We start from the raw sequence: 16,884 nt of genomic DNA on the forward strand, positions 1-16,884 counted from the left end.
AGCAAGTGTGTCGCGTATGCTATTCTGGTTATTCTGTTGTCCCGAAGCGTCCTTTAAGCTGTTTAATGACACCGCAGTTGGTGATAAAACTATGAAACTAAATAGACAATGTTAAGAATTACATCCACTGTATATTTAAATACAAAACGCGCTTTGTTTTTAAAACATTGCTGGCTAACAGGAAGTTAGCAAATGCCAATGGGAAGTTAGCATCGACTTCGGGAGTGTTTTTCCTTCAAATAATGAATCGAATCGATTTTGGGAATCTAAATTGATACCCAGCCCTATTTGTGACGTCCTCTAACCTAAACCGTCGGCTTCATAACCTCTTCATGAAAGACGGCTTCTTTGTTCAGACACTTCAAGTCAAGCAATTCACTCATAGTGTTTGTTAATCTTATGAAACTAGAAAAAAAAAGAAGCCCTCAGCGTACTTGAGGGGAGGCTGCAGTATTGATTTCAGACTTGTTCGGGTGGACTCCATTGAGTTTTATCTGAGTAATGGAAGGAGGACGACTATGCTGCAAAGAGACGCGTGATGGGGCGTTGGGGTCACGAAAGAAATTTAGAGATTCATGTTAAAGTGCTGATCACAATGCTGCTGAGTTTACTATTTAAGTGTGACTACTTGTTCGGAATGTTGGTCTCATTTCAGCTTCCTTCTGTTTATATTGACAGGTTCTTTGTTGTCCTCTTGGGCACATGTCAAGTCAGGTGCTGTTGGAACACAATGTTTGAGACAAAATTGTTGCTATAGTCGAATATCTTTGGTGGCTAAGCTCGAGATGAGTGAGTCAGAACCATCCTTACATTTGTCAAGAAATCCATCCAGTTTGCAGATGCTGAATGGTCCATTTTTTTTTCGACCAATGAATCCCATAGTTTGCATTTCCGTGCATTATCTGGACTAAAATGGGCTCACCAATTGTGAAGTGAAATCGTGTTACTTGAGTAGGCTATCGAGGCATTGATGATAACTAAGTTTGGTTGTCAGGGCTGAGGAACGATATCAAGCAAAATGAGATGGCGGATGTCCATGGCAATCTGCTAACTGGATTAGCAGTTAATAATAATGCCAGCCAAGGTTAATTTTTCTTACAGATTCAGAGAGGTTAATGCAGGCCAGTGCTCAATAATTAAGAGAATGGGTCAATGGGACTGATTAGACTCGATGAGTTGCGATTACAGACCGAGTTTCTGCAGTTGATTAGAACAGGAGCATTGGCACCTCCATTAGTAGGAGCAGTGAGACCAATACCTTTTATTTTTGTCTGATAATTTAAATATAGTTTGATGTAAATAAAAAAAAAATGATTATGATAAAGACATCAGCATGTCAGCTTTTGCTGTATTTCCAGGTATTTATATCTGAATATAACTGAAGCCACACATTTGTGACGCAATGATGTCTGGACTAAACAAGGAGAACCACAATGTTTACTATTCCAGATTTATATTCAAAGAAGAATGTCTATTTCCATTGAGTTTTGGTGTCCTGACCTTGTTTTTTGGCTGCTAGAGCATCCATTGGCGTCAAACACACCTCACACCTGGTTCACCTCCTATCTTTCTGATTGCACTCAATACATTCAGCTCACAAATTAACTTCTCTGCCTGTCACAGTTGGTGTGCCCCAGGGGTCCGTCCTGGGGCCCTTTCTCTTCATTATCTGCATTCCTTCCACTTGCCTATCATTAAATTTCACTCTCTTGACTATTTCAAGTCTAGAACAACACAGTGCCTGGTTGCATTAGCAAAATATATGTGTCGTGTGTTGTTCTGACTTCAAAAACGAAGAGTGTTTCTCGAATGTATAACTTTTTTTTGTCATGATTTTTCAGGCTGTGCGCTAACATTAGTGTTTTATATAAGTATAGTTTTTCGCTGACAAGGAATGGTGGTGTGGAGTATGTGTTTGTGTGTGTGAGTTGAATGCAGGGGTCAAGATGAATTGATGCGGCACACTTCATTTCGACTCAATCAGCAGGCGCCAAGTGTAAAGTGGAGTGAGAAATATTACAGTGTCGTTTTCGTGAATCCAACTTGTTCATCAGCTGTTCCACATCATTTAACCGAAATAAGACAGCAATTTAAATTAGTTTTTATTACGCATTGATTCATATATAATGTCGTATTATCCCCCCACCTTTGCACTTTTGCTATTTTTTATTTTTTTTTAAATGTCTTTCTGTCAGGGTATTACGACGCTAACTGTTCCATTTGTAATTTTTTTCTTTGCTTGGGTGGCATTTAGACATAAATCATTATTTTTGTTTCATTGATATACACATTTATCATTCAACCGTCGCCCCCCCCCCCCCCCTCAATATCATTATTCCTTCGATTTTTCATCATACTTGATAGCAGTGCCAATGCTCAATGGTTTTAAAATGGCCAACTACCCCAGAGGTACTTTCGGGTTTCAAAACATGGCATTCTTACAAAGATGTTATCATGGAGAGAATACAGTAGCACAAATATGGCAGTGATGTCACAGGGTACAATCTATGGTTAAGTATGCACATATTGTAATGGCAAGATGTTTTGTTCCAATTTTGCCCTTTCCCAACCAAGGACATCAACTATTTTATGACTGATTAGATTATCCTAGAAGATTATCTTTTTGTCTGAGTTGTGCAAAGAGTGGATTTGTCCTGATTATAGCGTCTGAAACGGGTCGGGGTCGACAATCTTGAATATTAAACATAGTTGATATTTCTGCATTCAGAATCTTCCTAACTCCAAGACCAAACACGATGTCTTTAGTCTCTTGGAGAAAAGCATAGCTCATAGCTCAGGTGGTAGTGTGGCAGTTTCCCAAGCTGAAGGTTGTTACTTTGTTCCTCAACCCTTGAGTGACTTTTTATTTTTTTATTTTTTTTATTTTACTCTCTTCCTCATGTAAATCTTAGCTTACTCTAAAACCGAGTATTTGGCCCATCTCTAAATAGTCAAATTTACTCTAACTGATTTGCTCCCAATAACGTGTAAATACGTTTTTATGTTTTAAGTGTCCCAAAGACATATTTATACGTTTTTTTTTTTTTTTTTTTTTTTTTTTTTTTTAATGCTAGAGCATACAGAAGGCTTTGATGCAGCCTCTCAACTGCAAAGAACGGTTGCAGAAATGGTAGTTATTACAGAAACGGCCAGCAGGTGGCCGCAGGGCAAAGGAGAGCAACCAGAGCCATCTAGAAAAAAAGCTCAATTACTTACAATTTTAAATAGATTTGTGAAAACTGATGAAACTTAGAGTCAAATTTACACGACAAAATTTACTGTGTACATCTGAAACACATCTCATTGTCCCCAAATTCGTCCCTTCTCGCTCCTCATGTGACCACCTTATCCCCGCGAAGGAATCTTTCATGGGTGAAGCTACACAGGAAATGGAGGAGCTTGCAAATGATGAATGAGATTTAGTACAAGACTCATGGTTCAGCTGCCATCTGCCTTGACCAGTTGGGTTTGGAGAGATGGGGGATAAAGGAGTGCGGGGCTCGGATTATAATGCCAGCTCTTGGTGTTGTAGCACAACGGACCCCCTGAACTATCTTTTGATTTCCCATAGGAAATCATTGCAGTCAACAGTTGAGTAGTGTTACACATGGCCAACTTTTGTGCAGCCAACTTAAGATCGATTCCCATTACGTGACTGTAGTTGTGAATGCAAGTGTAAATGGATCTCTGTCCCTGAGCCCTGTGATTGACTAGCAACCTGTCTAGGGTGTAAGGGTGTAGTCTGCCTTAACACCACAGGACAAAAATGTGCATAATTTCACAAGTTACTTCATGTTAAAAACTAGTCAGCTCTTAATATGAAAAGAAATATGCACTGAGCTGTCACCATTGTCTTACAAATGCAATTATGCCATGTTGAAGTGAAAGAAAAATGATCAACACAAATCAGTCACACTTGTTTTTGTTTTTTAACGTACAATACATATTTTAAATTGTATTTTTTTTTCATTCAGTTGTTATGAAATTACTGTATCAATGACTAAAAAATAAACCATATTTAAATTAGGGAAAAAAATTGAAGTATAAAACATGCGATTAATGTGCGATTAATCGTCAGTTAATTATTGAAGTCACGCAATTTATTACGATTAAAAATTTTAATCGACCGACACCTTTTCAAGATACATATATTGTGAGCATACGCCGGGTGTGACCTGCTCAGGCAGGGTGAAATTGGCTTTTGAAAGCCTGGTATGGTGCCTTCAACAACAAGCCTGGAGGAAAGAAAAAGCCAAGAATATAATAATAATGATAATAATAATAAAAAGGCACACATGACAGCAAATTGGGGAGTGAGTGACAATGTTTATATTTCTCTCTAAGGCTTGGCGCCAAGGAAGCCAGGACGGCTTGACGGATGGCGCTTTTAATTGACCACCAATGTGGGACAAACATCGCCGAATCATCGAAAGAACTGATACAAAACAACTCAACGGCTTTTGTTTCTGACAGAAGGGCCTCCATTAGAGCGGATAATATGTCAAGCTGTGAGTAACTTTTTTTTTTTTTTTCCCCCCCCTTCATTATGTCTGCTCAAAGTAGATACAGTATCTCTTCCACTTAGCCAGACGGTTATCAAAAGAGCTCCTCATCATTCCGCCTGATGTCCTGTGGTACACTGAAGTATGAATGCTGCAAAACTACCAAGTTGGAACATTTTCTTGGGAAAGATTCCCCATCAAAAATGTTTTGGCGTTCAAATTGATTTCACCATTCACCAAGTACCCGGAGAAGACCCACTCGGGCACGGGGAGAACATGCAAACTCCACCCAGGAAGGCCGGAGCCTGGACTCGAACCCGAGTCCTCAGAACTGGGAGGCAGACGTGCTAACAAGTCATCCACCGTGCCGCCTTAAACTCATTATCTATATATATATTAGAGAGGTCTAACAATTAAATTTTTAATCAGATTAATCACATCTTAGAATTTTGATTAATCGCGATTAATCGCTTAATTAAAAAGGCTTTTTATCAACTTTATATTGCCACCAAATATGAAGAGTACCTCTGTTAATTCTTTTGAAAAAAAAAGACCCTCGATAGTTTGACATGAACAAATACTTTTTTTTTTTTTTTTTTTTAAACGTAATTGTTTAGTTAATGGTTTATTTTTGACAACACTATTTCCATTTATGTGTATATATTTTATATTTCATTTTTGAATTTTATTTTTTACATCCATTTTTATTTCCACTTTTATGTATTTATTTAGTTATTTATTTGAATTTTTGGTCCTCCATAATTGTTGACAGTTGAAAGCTGCGTGTGGCCTTCTCACAGAGGCTGGCTCGCTGACCTTTTCTCCCCACCCTTTCACCTTCCTCCAAGGACCGTGTGCAGCGTTCGCAGCGCTCTGGCTAAAGGATGAAGTGCTCAGAGAGCATGGAAAGAGCATGCTACGGGGGAAGAGGGGTGAAAGGTAGTGCACGGTCCCCAACGTACTGAGCGAGTCGGTGCTGAAAGCCACTCACGGAACAACTGCGGCAAGACACTCGAGAGTCTCAAAACCCCTTCATCGACTCGGGCAAAGTTTTTGCTGGGGTCAGCTCAGGAGAGACGTTGAGAACTTTGGTCACTGTTGTGGCACCGATATGTTCTGGTGGCAATGATTACTTTACAAAAATGGCAAGAGTTGTGCGCCATCCCAGATCAGGAGGCGGGAACTGTGCAAGCAACTTGGCATGCAAAAGATGCCGACTACTCCTTATACACCCCTCGAGTGATGGGCTCATTGAAATATTCAACAGAACGCTGGCAAAACAACTTGTCATTCTCACAGCAACATCGTCTTACGGGCCTACGTGTCAGCCGTGCTGGAGTCGACTCTGCACACCTGCCCAGCTCATATGAGATATGCCGACTCCAGTGCAAATAGCTTTTGGCAAGAACCACGCATACACTGGCAGTGGCTCCAGGACAAAATTGAGTCAGCCTGTGCCTTTGCCGGTGACCAGAAAGTGGGCACAGGAAACTTGCGACATAAGGGCAAGAGGAAAATACTTTTAAGGCTTTAAGACTGCAGGCGCAGCCGTTTGAGTTCACTTCGAGGCGGCCTCGGAGACAGAAAAGGCCTTAGGGACATTTTATGTGACCCTCGGGGAGGGGTTCTTTTGTAAGAGGGGAAATAGTGTTAGGGAAGTTTTTTTTTTTTTTACAAGCTATTTGTGAAGCTGTGAAAAGTCCGAATGTGTGATTAAATAAGAAAGCCAAGAGTCTGAATACCAGTATTAGCATATAAGGGCTTCCTTGTAATGCCTGGGTAGACGCTACAGTTACAGAATCAATTGTGGGTGTGTTGTGGACAAAGAATTCAGTTGGATATAACATGACCACTGTCAGACCAAGCTTCTCTTACCCTGACGTGAAAAGCAGTGTTGGAAAATACAATCCTCGAAGCAAGAAGTTGAAATGAAGCTCCAATGCACTAAAGGACTACCAGAGGAATGTAGCAAGCTAAGCTACATTAAAACGACTAAAAGAGCTAAAGTACCGGTACATCAAACCTACTTCAGTTGAGTGGAGCCTTTTAACTCATTTGCTCCCAATAACGTATAAATACGTTTTATTTTTTTAATGTTCTAAGTGTCCCAAAGACGTATTTATACGTTTTTTTTAAATTTTTTATTTTTTTTTTATGCTAGAGCATACAGAAGGCTTTGATGCAGCCTCTCAACTGCAAAGAACGGTTGCAGAAATGGTAGTTATTACACAAACGGCCAGCAGGTGGCAGCAGAACAAAGGAGATCAACCAGGGCCATGTAGAAAAAAAGCTCAATGACTTGCAATTTTGAATAGATTTGTGAAAACTGATGAAACTTAGCTGTCTTCTAATGCTAATTGCTGCGAAACGGATAGAAACATACGTCTTTGTTTTTTTTTCCTGATTTAAAGAAGAGACTTTAATCTTTGTTTTGATAGGTTCCATGCTTTTATAGCAAAAGAACACAATATTCTGTGGGCCTTGCAAAATCAGTCAAAATCCAGTAAAACAGCCGGGAGCAAACCGGATTGCTTCTGTGAAAATGGCTGGGAGTGAATGAGTTAAAAGAAAGAATACAATTGTGTAATTATTACAATAAATGTTTGCTTAATTCTAAAATCTTAGGATCAAACTAATGCTACAATTAGACCTAGCATATTCCTAAGTAAAATAACCCTAAGTTACGGTATCTATATCTGTCTTCTCATTCTTCCAACTTCTTCCTGTCAAAATTCCCTTTACACACATGCTCACAGTGTGTATGAAAAGTGACTTAGATATTGTTTTTTTTGTTTGTTTGACGCTCCGTGAATTAGATTTAATGTGACAAAAGCTTTCAACATTCACGTCATCCTTGAAAACAATTTCATCATATCAGTCATGTTTCATTGTAATTTCATATACCGTGAGCCCAAAAAAAGATACAATGCTGCCATCTGCTGGCATCGTTAGTGGGTGTTTTTGATTCCACAACCTATTGACCAGGCAGTGCTGCACAAGATGAGAAAGAAGGAAAAAAAAAAAAAAACCTTAGTAAACGTCAATTAACGTTTATGGCGGCATTCATTAGGATTTTAGCATACGTCATTAAACATTTTTGGCAGTCAAAGAGTTAAAGGTACTAATTGTACGTGAAAAATAATGAAAGTATCAAATTAATTAAAGACAAAATATTAACTTTTTATTGCTATAATGGGCTAAATAAGTGGTATCCCTTTAATTAATTAAAAAAATGTAATTGCTTGACATATAAACATAGCTCAATTAATAAATGGTTGCCTACAGATCAACAGAGTGGGGGTAAGACAGAACATTTAGGATGACATTATGCAATCACACACACTCGAGAGATGGCGCACACAGTCATGGAATTAGTCTCCGATTTATTCATTTCCTTCAAAGAAGCAATTTAACGCATGACATAATCCATCTTTGTGATGTCGCCGCTGCGCCTTCTGCACTGTGTGACATGAGCTGCATATTTGGGCCTCAGATAAACACTCGCACCCTCTGAAATACGGGATCACTGCGGATCCGAGGGGGCGTTTTGCCCATGCTAAGCCTTGCTATCTGTCTTTTCAATCTGCAGCTGTATAATATCACTTTTTTATTTTTATTTTTTCCTGCGTATGACCCATGCGTGTGTAAAAAAATAAATAAAATATAGATGGCTTTGAATTACCTTGGATGAGATTTTCTTGCGTGGGTGCTCAACCAGCACTGATCCGCTGAACTGGGTAATGCCAGACGGATAAATCGGACAGCCAAAATCAGGAGCGTTTTGTAGGCAGGTCCTGCCATCTTTGGGTTTTGCGAGTTGACTGGAATGGGCCAAGAGGACGACTAGGTCGGGTGGAGATAAACTTGTGGTGCGCAAGGGAGTGGAAGGAGTGTCTGGGTTTGCGTAGATTGTAACGTGTACTGGTGAGCCAAACATCTGCAGGGGATGTCGAGGATGTTGAATAAAATCATAATCTTTACACAAGCTCCCCCCCCGTCAGCTCTGTGACATAAAATCCTGTTTGAAAATAGGATTATGGCAGTCTGATAAGAAATGTACTAATTTCAGTCATGGTCGCAGGAAACTACATGCCAACTCCAGCAACATGTGAAATATTTGTCTCATTATAATCACGACTGAAATTGGAATGAGTGTTAAAGTTTGGCCTGTAATCCATTTGGGTTTATTTCCTTCAGTTCACAGTTTTTGTTTTGTCTGTATTTCCCTGAAGATGCCGTGCTTCGTTCGGAAGATAGATGACAGTTCTCTAAACGAAAGGTGAAGAGTTTCTGTAGGGATGTCACGATAATGGCAATATCGTGATGTTAAAACTGCCACAATATCGTCGTCGTCATGTTCACAATATTTAAAAGCGACACAATATGTTAAAAAAAAAGGTCAGGTTGGTTTCCATTTGTGCAGTTTTAGCACCCTCTAGTGGCTAGTTTATTAGTGCAATTTAATTTTCATTAGGGATGTTTTGGCCTTCTATGTTTAAATTCTATGCTAATAGTCCGATGAAGGGGAACCTAATTTGAAAAAAAGAAGATTGTGTGATCATATAGTAGCCAACACGTCCACTATAGCTTGTCTATATGTGAGTTATCAGCAAAAACTTGAATCATCAATTCAACGCCATCACATCTCCGTGAACTTGCTTTCCCTCTCTATCAGCCAGATGGCACAAGTGGCACGAGTGTTATTTGATCAAACTTTTTTTTTTTTTTTTGTCTAAACATTCTGCTGCTTAATGGCTAAATGAAATGTTTGTGCTTTCCAAGCTCCCCGGGCCTGCTTGTCTGCTTAAAGCCCATATCAAGTCGCCATTCCGCCCGCTTGAATGACCCAATTACACTGAGAGAGTGCCTTGTGAATTACCTCCAGCATCTTCAGGGAGGGCAAGACCTGTGTTTTTTTTTTTTTTTTTTGTTTTTTTTAAAAGTGTGTGGGTTTGGCGAAAAGCCTGTGTACTTTGAGATTCATTGTTTTCTCCCTGATGGTCTCATTTTTACTGCTTTACTCAACAGGAACATGCTTTCATGGCGTCATTGCTCTTCATTAGTCACTTTTATTTATTTATTTATTTTATTTTCTCGTGGGGTTGAAAATATGTTTTCTACAAGCAATGATTTGACGCGCCACATTCAGGGAGCCTTTCATCTATCACAGGGGTGTCCAAACTATGGCCCGGGGGCCCATTTACGGCCCGCCGTCCAATTTTTTTTTTTAGTGGACTGCGACATTTGCTAAAAATGGCATTTGACTCAGTTCAAATAAAATAAAAACAAAAATGTTTGGAGATGGTCTAAGTAAGATCGGAGGGTGTCGAAAAACACAGGTGCTATTAAAGGTTATTTTAGTTAACTAAAACTAATGAAAAAACTAAAACTAAAATTCAAAAAACAATTTCGTTAAAGAGATACTTCACTTATTTAGCTCATTATAGCAATAAAAAGTTAATATTTTGTCTATAATTAATTTGATACTTTAATTATTTTTCACTGTCGACTGAAAATGACATCACAAAGGGCTCAGGTAACCAATCACAGCTCAGCTTGTGAATGTCACATGACCAAACCTAGAAAACAGGTGAGCTGTGAATGGTTACCTGAGCCCGTGTAGTCATTTTCAGTCGACAGCAAGTTGCAAAATGTGTTTTTAAAGGTACTAATTGTACGTGAAAAATAATGAAAGTATCAAATTATAGACAAAATATTAACTTTTTTTTTGCTATAATGAGATAAGTGAAGTACCCCTTTAACGGAATTGTTTTTTGAATGTTAGTTTTATTTTTTTCGTTAGTTTTAGTTAACCAAAATAACCTTTTAATAGCACCTGTTTTTCGACACCCTCCGATCTTACTTTGACCGTCTCCAAACATTTTTGTTTTTATTTTATTTGAACTGAGTCAAATGCCATTTTTAGCATATGTCGCGGGCCACTAAAAAATGGACGGCGGGCCGCAAATGGCCCCCGGGCCGTAGTTTGGACACCCCTGACTTAGCCGTTACACTTCCCATTGATTTAAAAAAACAAAACAAAAAAAAAACAAAAAAACATTTGACGTCATTTAACGTTTATGGCAGCATACATATTGAGTTTACTAATCGCTATTAAACGTTTTTGGCGGTCAAAGGGTTAATAATGTCGGATTCTTTTCCTCCTGCCTCGAGGAAAGTAAAAGTAGGCGCTTTGCAGTTTTGGAACAGCTTGTCTTTAATTAAATTTTTGATGAATAGGCAGGTTGTTCACTGCTGCTTTTATGAAAACCTTCACAGTAAAGCCTCTTTTCCCCTACAGATTAGTAAACTCGGCTGTGTAATGTAAGCAACAGGAAAGTTTCCCCATCTTACCGTGCAGCAAATTTATAATAGGACCGAACACGCCACCTTCTGAATAGCTCTCTGAAAACCTTCCGGGACCAAAAAGGCATTCATAATTGTCAGTTTGCACAAAGTGACTAAACTGATATCGCAGAGCTGAGCGGTTCTTTGCGCTTAATGAGCGAATGGTGTCCAGTTGTGACAAAACTATATTTTAAAGTGCATTTCAGGTAAGCCCTCAGCTGTACAGTGTTCCTTTATTCTAGATTCACTCTATTGCGGTTTTCCATATGTGACATTTGTCATCATTTTACGATTAAAAAGTTGAACTTGAACGTAGTTGTTAAGTCGGAATTTCATTGTCGTCGCCCTCTCACATTTAATTTATGACACAGCCGATAATCCGCAGCTTTGCATTTAAAAATTAAGTGGAACAAGTAGGGACGTTCAATACCACGACGAATCCTGTGCTTCCTATTCGTTGACGTTTTATATGGAAGTTACATATGGAGTGATAATCACCGCAGTGGCCAAAACATGCTGAATTAAAATTAAACCCCACTAATAAACGAACCACCAGAGAGTGCTGGAACTCACACAAATGTAATACAAGCTCACCTTTTAAACAGATGTTCTGCTTTTATTATTGTGACATGATGATGATGACGATAATGTGGCAATTTTCAAATCAAATAGCTTTATTGTCATTGTACACAAGTGACCATGAAATTTGTTTAGGATTTATTTTTCATTTTAGTTACTTTTTATTAGTTTTCAGGGTGGTTCTGTTAGTTTTTATTATTTTAGTTGTTTAAAAAAATGCTTAGTTTAGTTTGTTAGTTTCAGTATTAGTGTTTGTTTTTTTGTTTTTTTAAATGTGTATTACAATATTTAAAAAACACCATGGGAACAATGTCATCTGAAGGTGCTTTTCTATTGGCTGTTGCTAGATGACGTCACTTCTGTGTGACATACTTTCAAACGTCATTATTCCGGTTTATATCAAAATAAATCTACAAAAAAAAAAAAATCACATTTAAAATCATCCCCAAAGACTCATGCATTAAATTAATTACCAGAGACTAAAACGAAGGATGTTTGCTATAATTCTAGTTCGTTTTAGTTGGTTTTGTAAACATAAAATGTAGTTTCAGTTAGTTTTCGTTTTTTAAAAAGCATTTTCGTTTTCATTTTATTTCGACAATATTGTTTTTTTAAATTTTAGTTTGTTTTTTCATTAATTTTAGTTAACTAAAATAACCTTTTAATGGTACCTGTTTTTCAATATCCTCCCTTCTTACTTTGACCATCTCCAAACATTTTTTGTTTTTATTTCATTTGAACTGAGTCGAATGCCATTTTTAGCATATGATACGACCTAACAGGCAAGCTGGTAGATTGTGGAAAACTCAGGTGGCATATCTACTCTCATTTTTATGTTCCTCTAGTTCTGTTTTACCCCCTGCCTTTGTCCAGCACTGCCGGGTGCAGCTCGCCAAGCTGACAGTTTTTGCAATGAATACTTTAAGAGAATCCTCTCTTTGTAGCGCATGATGGACGAGGTCTGCAGAAAAGGTTTAAGCTACAGGCGGAGAACCAGATTCAGGGCCCCATACATAAACCTACTGAAGGGGGGGGGGGGCCCCCATGACCCCCATAAATACACTGTAGTATATCCTCAAGTTGTGTTCATTTGGTGTGAATTGAATTGTTTGATCAGAATAAGATTTATTGGCCAAGTATGTAAAATAGGGATAGACCGATTATCAGCCGGGCCGATTATTGATGCCGATATTTGGCATTTTGACAAATATTAATATCGGCCTTTTTACCAATCTGATGGCCGATAAAGCTGCTATTTTTAACATATTGAGAGATTCTCGCTTAACACATGCAACCAAGCTGTCAATATAGTTCAAAATTAAAAGATTTTATTTTTTTTTTTCTGTATTTTGACACTAATATTTTCTCTTCTACTGCAAATGAATATTCTGATGACCCTGGAAGCTCCCTGCAATTTTTGTTAGAATTTTTTTCGGTATTATTTTTCAACAAAGCTGTCAATATAGTTCACAATTAAAAGTAAGTTTTTTATTTTTATTTTTATTTTTTTTTACACTATTTTTTCTTCTACTGCAAATGAATATGCTGATGACCCTGGAAGCTCCCTGCAATTGTTTTTAATTATTTTTCAACAAAGCTGTCAATATAGTTTAAAATTAAAATTTTTTTTTTTTTTTTTTTTTTTCCGACACCAATATTTTCTCTTGTACTGCAAATGAATATCGGCTTGAAATATCGTAATAGTCCTCCTTAACTACTAAAAAATCGGTACCAATATCGGCCTTGAAAAAGCCATATCGGTCTATATCACTATTGTAAAATGCAAAAACACACAAGGATGTCATTAACTGGATTTTTAAATTATCGTCAGCATTAGCAACAACTAAGCATGTCTCGAGAGAAGTAGGATATTACAAATAGCAGTTAACCTTTTTAGACTCCACCTTAGAGGGCTATTGATTTTGGGGAACTTGGATTTATCAGGTTCAGAGAAGTGTATTAAAACCAGACCTCTTAAATCTCACATTGGCGATGAGGCCATGTCCACAGAATGTATAAACAAGAACGGAGACATTTTGTGTGGACTGACAATGAGGTAGAACCGCTGCTTTGAAAACTAGACTTAAGTGCAATTTCTGGAGAAATTGCGTGGGAATGCTGAAAGCTGAATGCTAAGATTTGAATTCATATGAAGTAAATTGAGAGATAAATTATGAAATTGTCACCTCCTGGTTACTGGACAATGCGCTTTACAGACTGTGCCACCGAGCAGTATCAGACACCTGGTAATGATGATAAGTCATATGTATGGAAGTGGGCGTGGAAAGTGATACTTAGAAAAAGCTCAATGTCTTTCTCATTGAAAATGAATGGGGAAAAGTTGATATTAAATGTTAAATTGTGCAAATATAAGTCAGGGGTGTCAAACTCATGTTAGCTCAGGGGCTGCATGGAGGAAAATGAAAAGATATATGTGAACACCTTCCCAACACACTACCCAAAGAAATTAAGGTGAGAGCATTACATCACGGAACCCAAATGCAGATCTCTGTTGATTTGACGGTAAAAGCTTGTCGAGAGTATCTTTGTCAGTGTTTTAACAGCTGCTGTAGCTGCAGCTTTTGCCCACATCAAAATCCTCTCTCTGCTTTTTTCACTGAAGTCTTTCATTGCTTTTCTCTCTCCTCTAAACCACAGAGGTTTGCTTCAATCAAACAATGAAAGGAGAACTACATCTTAAAAGTCCAGACCTGGAGGGATTTAGTCGACATAAGATAACTCCTTTTCCACCTAGACACTTCTTTACTCTTGCTAATCCCCAAGTACATTTAATCAAGAAGGACACATGCATTATTTCCAGACGAGCAATAAGATCAAAATCTGTGGATAGTCAGGGGAGCATTTTTTTTTTTTTTTTGGTGAAGTGGACTGTTCAAATGCTGTAAAATCTCAATGACACACTCCTAAAGCTCACACAGCTGTGTGGTTTGATAAAAAAATAAAAATAAAAAAATACTTGGCAGAAGCGTGAATCTGACCTTTCCATCTGTACTTAACACAGCAGCTCTATGAACAAGCTGCCACTCGTCACTAGGCAACCGCTTCTGATGAGATCCCAATGTCTTTTCCAATGTGCGTATATGTGAGTTTGAATTGTTGTGAATCTGCTGGGAAGACAGGCACTTCAAGGGCCTTGCATGTGTCTGCATTAGGGATGTGGCGATAAGCGCGATACCGCAATACCGTGATATCGTGATGTTAAAACTGCCACAATATCGTCGTCGTCATGTTCACGATATTTAAATGCAACACATCTGTTAAAAAAAAAAAGTCAGGTTGATTTCCATGTGTGAAGTTCTAGCACCCTCTGGTGGCTATTTTTTTTTAAGTGCAATTTAATTTTTATTAGGGATGTTTTGGCCCTTCTATGTTTAAAATCTACACTAATTATCAGACGAAGGGGAACATAATATGCCTGTGAAGCAAGTCAATATGTGGTGAAAGTCAATGTGTGCTTGCATTAACTCATTCACTCCCAGCCATTTTCACAGAAGCAATCCCGTTGGCTCCCGGCTGTTTTACTGGATTTTGACTGATTTTTAATGGCCCACAGAATATTGTGTTCTATTGCTATAAAAGCATGCAACCCATCAAAAAAAAAGATTAAAGTCTATTCTTTCATCAGGAAAAAAAGTGTTTCTATACGTTTTATCAGTTTTCATAAATCTATTTAAATTTGTAAATAATTTAGCTTTTTTTCTACATGGCCCTGGTTGATCTCCTTTGCTCTGCTGCCACCTGCTGGCCGCTTGTATAGTAACTACCATTTCTGCAACCGTTCTTTGCAGTTGAGAGGCTGCATCAAAGCCTTCTGTATGCTCAAGCATAAAAAAAACAAAGAACGTATAAATACGTCTTTGGGACGCTTAAAACATTTAAAAAAACGTATTTACACGTTATTGGGAGCAAATGAGTTAACATAATAACAATAATAATAATAATAATAATAACATAATGATGTTATGGACAAAAGCACAATATTTTTTTTAGAGTGACCTCATGTCATGTTGATATTGCGCTTATTGTTACATCCCTAATATTTATGACCAAAACCCCCCAAAAAGTGAACATTTCATATGAGGGGACCTTTACAATTAACATTTTTGTTGAATGTTATACAACTGTATGCCGCGCTTGCTTGCTTTAGACTATATTTCGTGATATAACTTTAATTGTTTGATGTTTACGTGCCTGTATTTATGACGGGGACACACCTTGCAATCTTTTTTTCCTCAAACACCTACGGGCTTCTGCAGGGTACACACAAAATAAGGATGAGGCTGCAGCAGTTTTTCAGCATCACGGCACGACACAAAATGCGAGTGATGAACTGCGCTGGACTCTGCTAGCCATGAGTGTGACATGTCCTGCTAAAGAATCATTTGTCTTGCAGGGCTGAAGCGCACCAACCTGAAGGCGGGTGGCAATGAATCCTCGCCAAGTCTCGGCTGTATTTTACAGCCATTCAGAAAACATCAGTACTGCGCTTATTTGGAGCGGTAGCACAGGTAATTGGAAATTCTTTCATGGAGATTGCTCAAAAGATGTTTGTACACAAGTCGCTGCACAATTTCACAGGTTTAACGTATTACTATTATATTTGAAGAAAGAAAGCAGATTAAAAGCAGGGTACAAAATATATATATATATATATATATTTTAAGTATTTGTTTTTAAACATGAGAGACCACATACGGCAAAGAAAAAAATAAGTGTGGTGGGTCCTGGCCAGGTTCCTGTTGGCAGGTATATACAGTAGATAATCCGCTGGAAATATTCGAAATATGACACATAAATCAATGATGCATCACACGGGACACTTAATAATAATAATAATAATAATTGTTGCTCTTTCTCCATTTGGTTTATAATTATTATATGCTCATTTAACTGCAATCATGAGATAATTCAGTTTATTTGTATGTTTATGCTTACATTGAAGTGCTGGTTGTTCCCGTAATTACAGTCAAACATCGGTTTTTGAACATAATCCGTTCCAGAAGGCTGTTCTAAAAGCCAATTGTTCGAAATCCGAAACAATTTTTCCCATTATAATCAATGTAAATAATTGTAATCCGTTCCAAGTCTAAAACAGTTATTTATTTTTTTACTATTTTACACCATAAACTGCACTGTATACTGTTTACCATAAATAGAAAAGGGTAGAAATAGATAGTTTTATTTTAATAGAAGATACCCTATCTAAAATGATGAAAAAATAAAACAACTCAAAATGCACTTGCTTTCCTTTGGCCCCATGTTTAGGAGCTAATACACGATGCAAAAAAAAAAAACACAGGTTGATTTCCATTTGTGCAGTTCTAGCACCCTCTGGTGGCTTTTTTTTTTTTTTAGTGCAATTTAATTTTCATAAGGCATGTTTTGCCCTTCTATGTTTAAAATCTAGACTAATTCGTCAACCCATCATCAAAAT

General features: G+C 37.8%; 1 protein-coding gene across 5 annotated transcripts in view; it reads left to right on the forward strand.

Annotated features, from left to right (window-relative positions):
* The window catches only part of LOC144010111 (uncharacterized), a 292,179-nt gene that overhangs the window by 17,344 nt on the left and 257,951 nt on the right, over nt 1-16,884 (forward strand). For 3 of the 5 annotated variants that reach the window (XR_013281142.1, XM_077510235.1, XM_077510237.1), the window contains 2 exons: nt 4,345-4,508; nt 15,844-15,958. Coding sequence is in view for 3 of the 5 variants with exons in the window: in XM_077510235.1 (XP_077366361.1) it covers nt 15,877-15,958 (82 nt within the window). In the remaining 2 variants the exon portion in view is untranslated. Of the gene's footprint in view, nt 1-4,344; nt 4,509-14,087; nt 14,179-15,843; nt 15,959-16,884 lie in introns of those variants that run through there. The other 2 variants (XR_013281143.1, XM_077510236.1) reach the window with 2 other exon arrangements.

This window comes from Festucalex cinctus, chromosome 21 (assembly GCF_051991245.1).
Source record: "Festucalex cinctus isolate MCC-2025b chromosome 21, RoL_Fcin_1.0, whole genome shotgun sequence".
Classification (NCBI taxonomy): domain Eukaryota; kingdom Metazoa; phylum Chordata; class Actinopteri; order Syngnathiformes; family Syngnathidae; genus Festucalex; species Festucalex cinctus.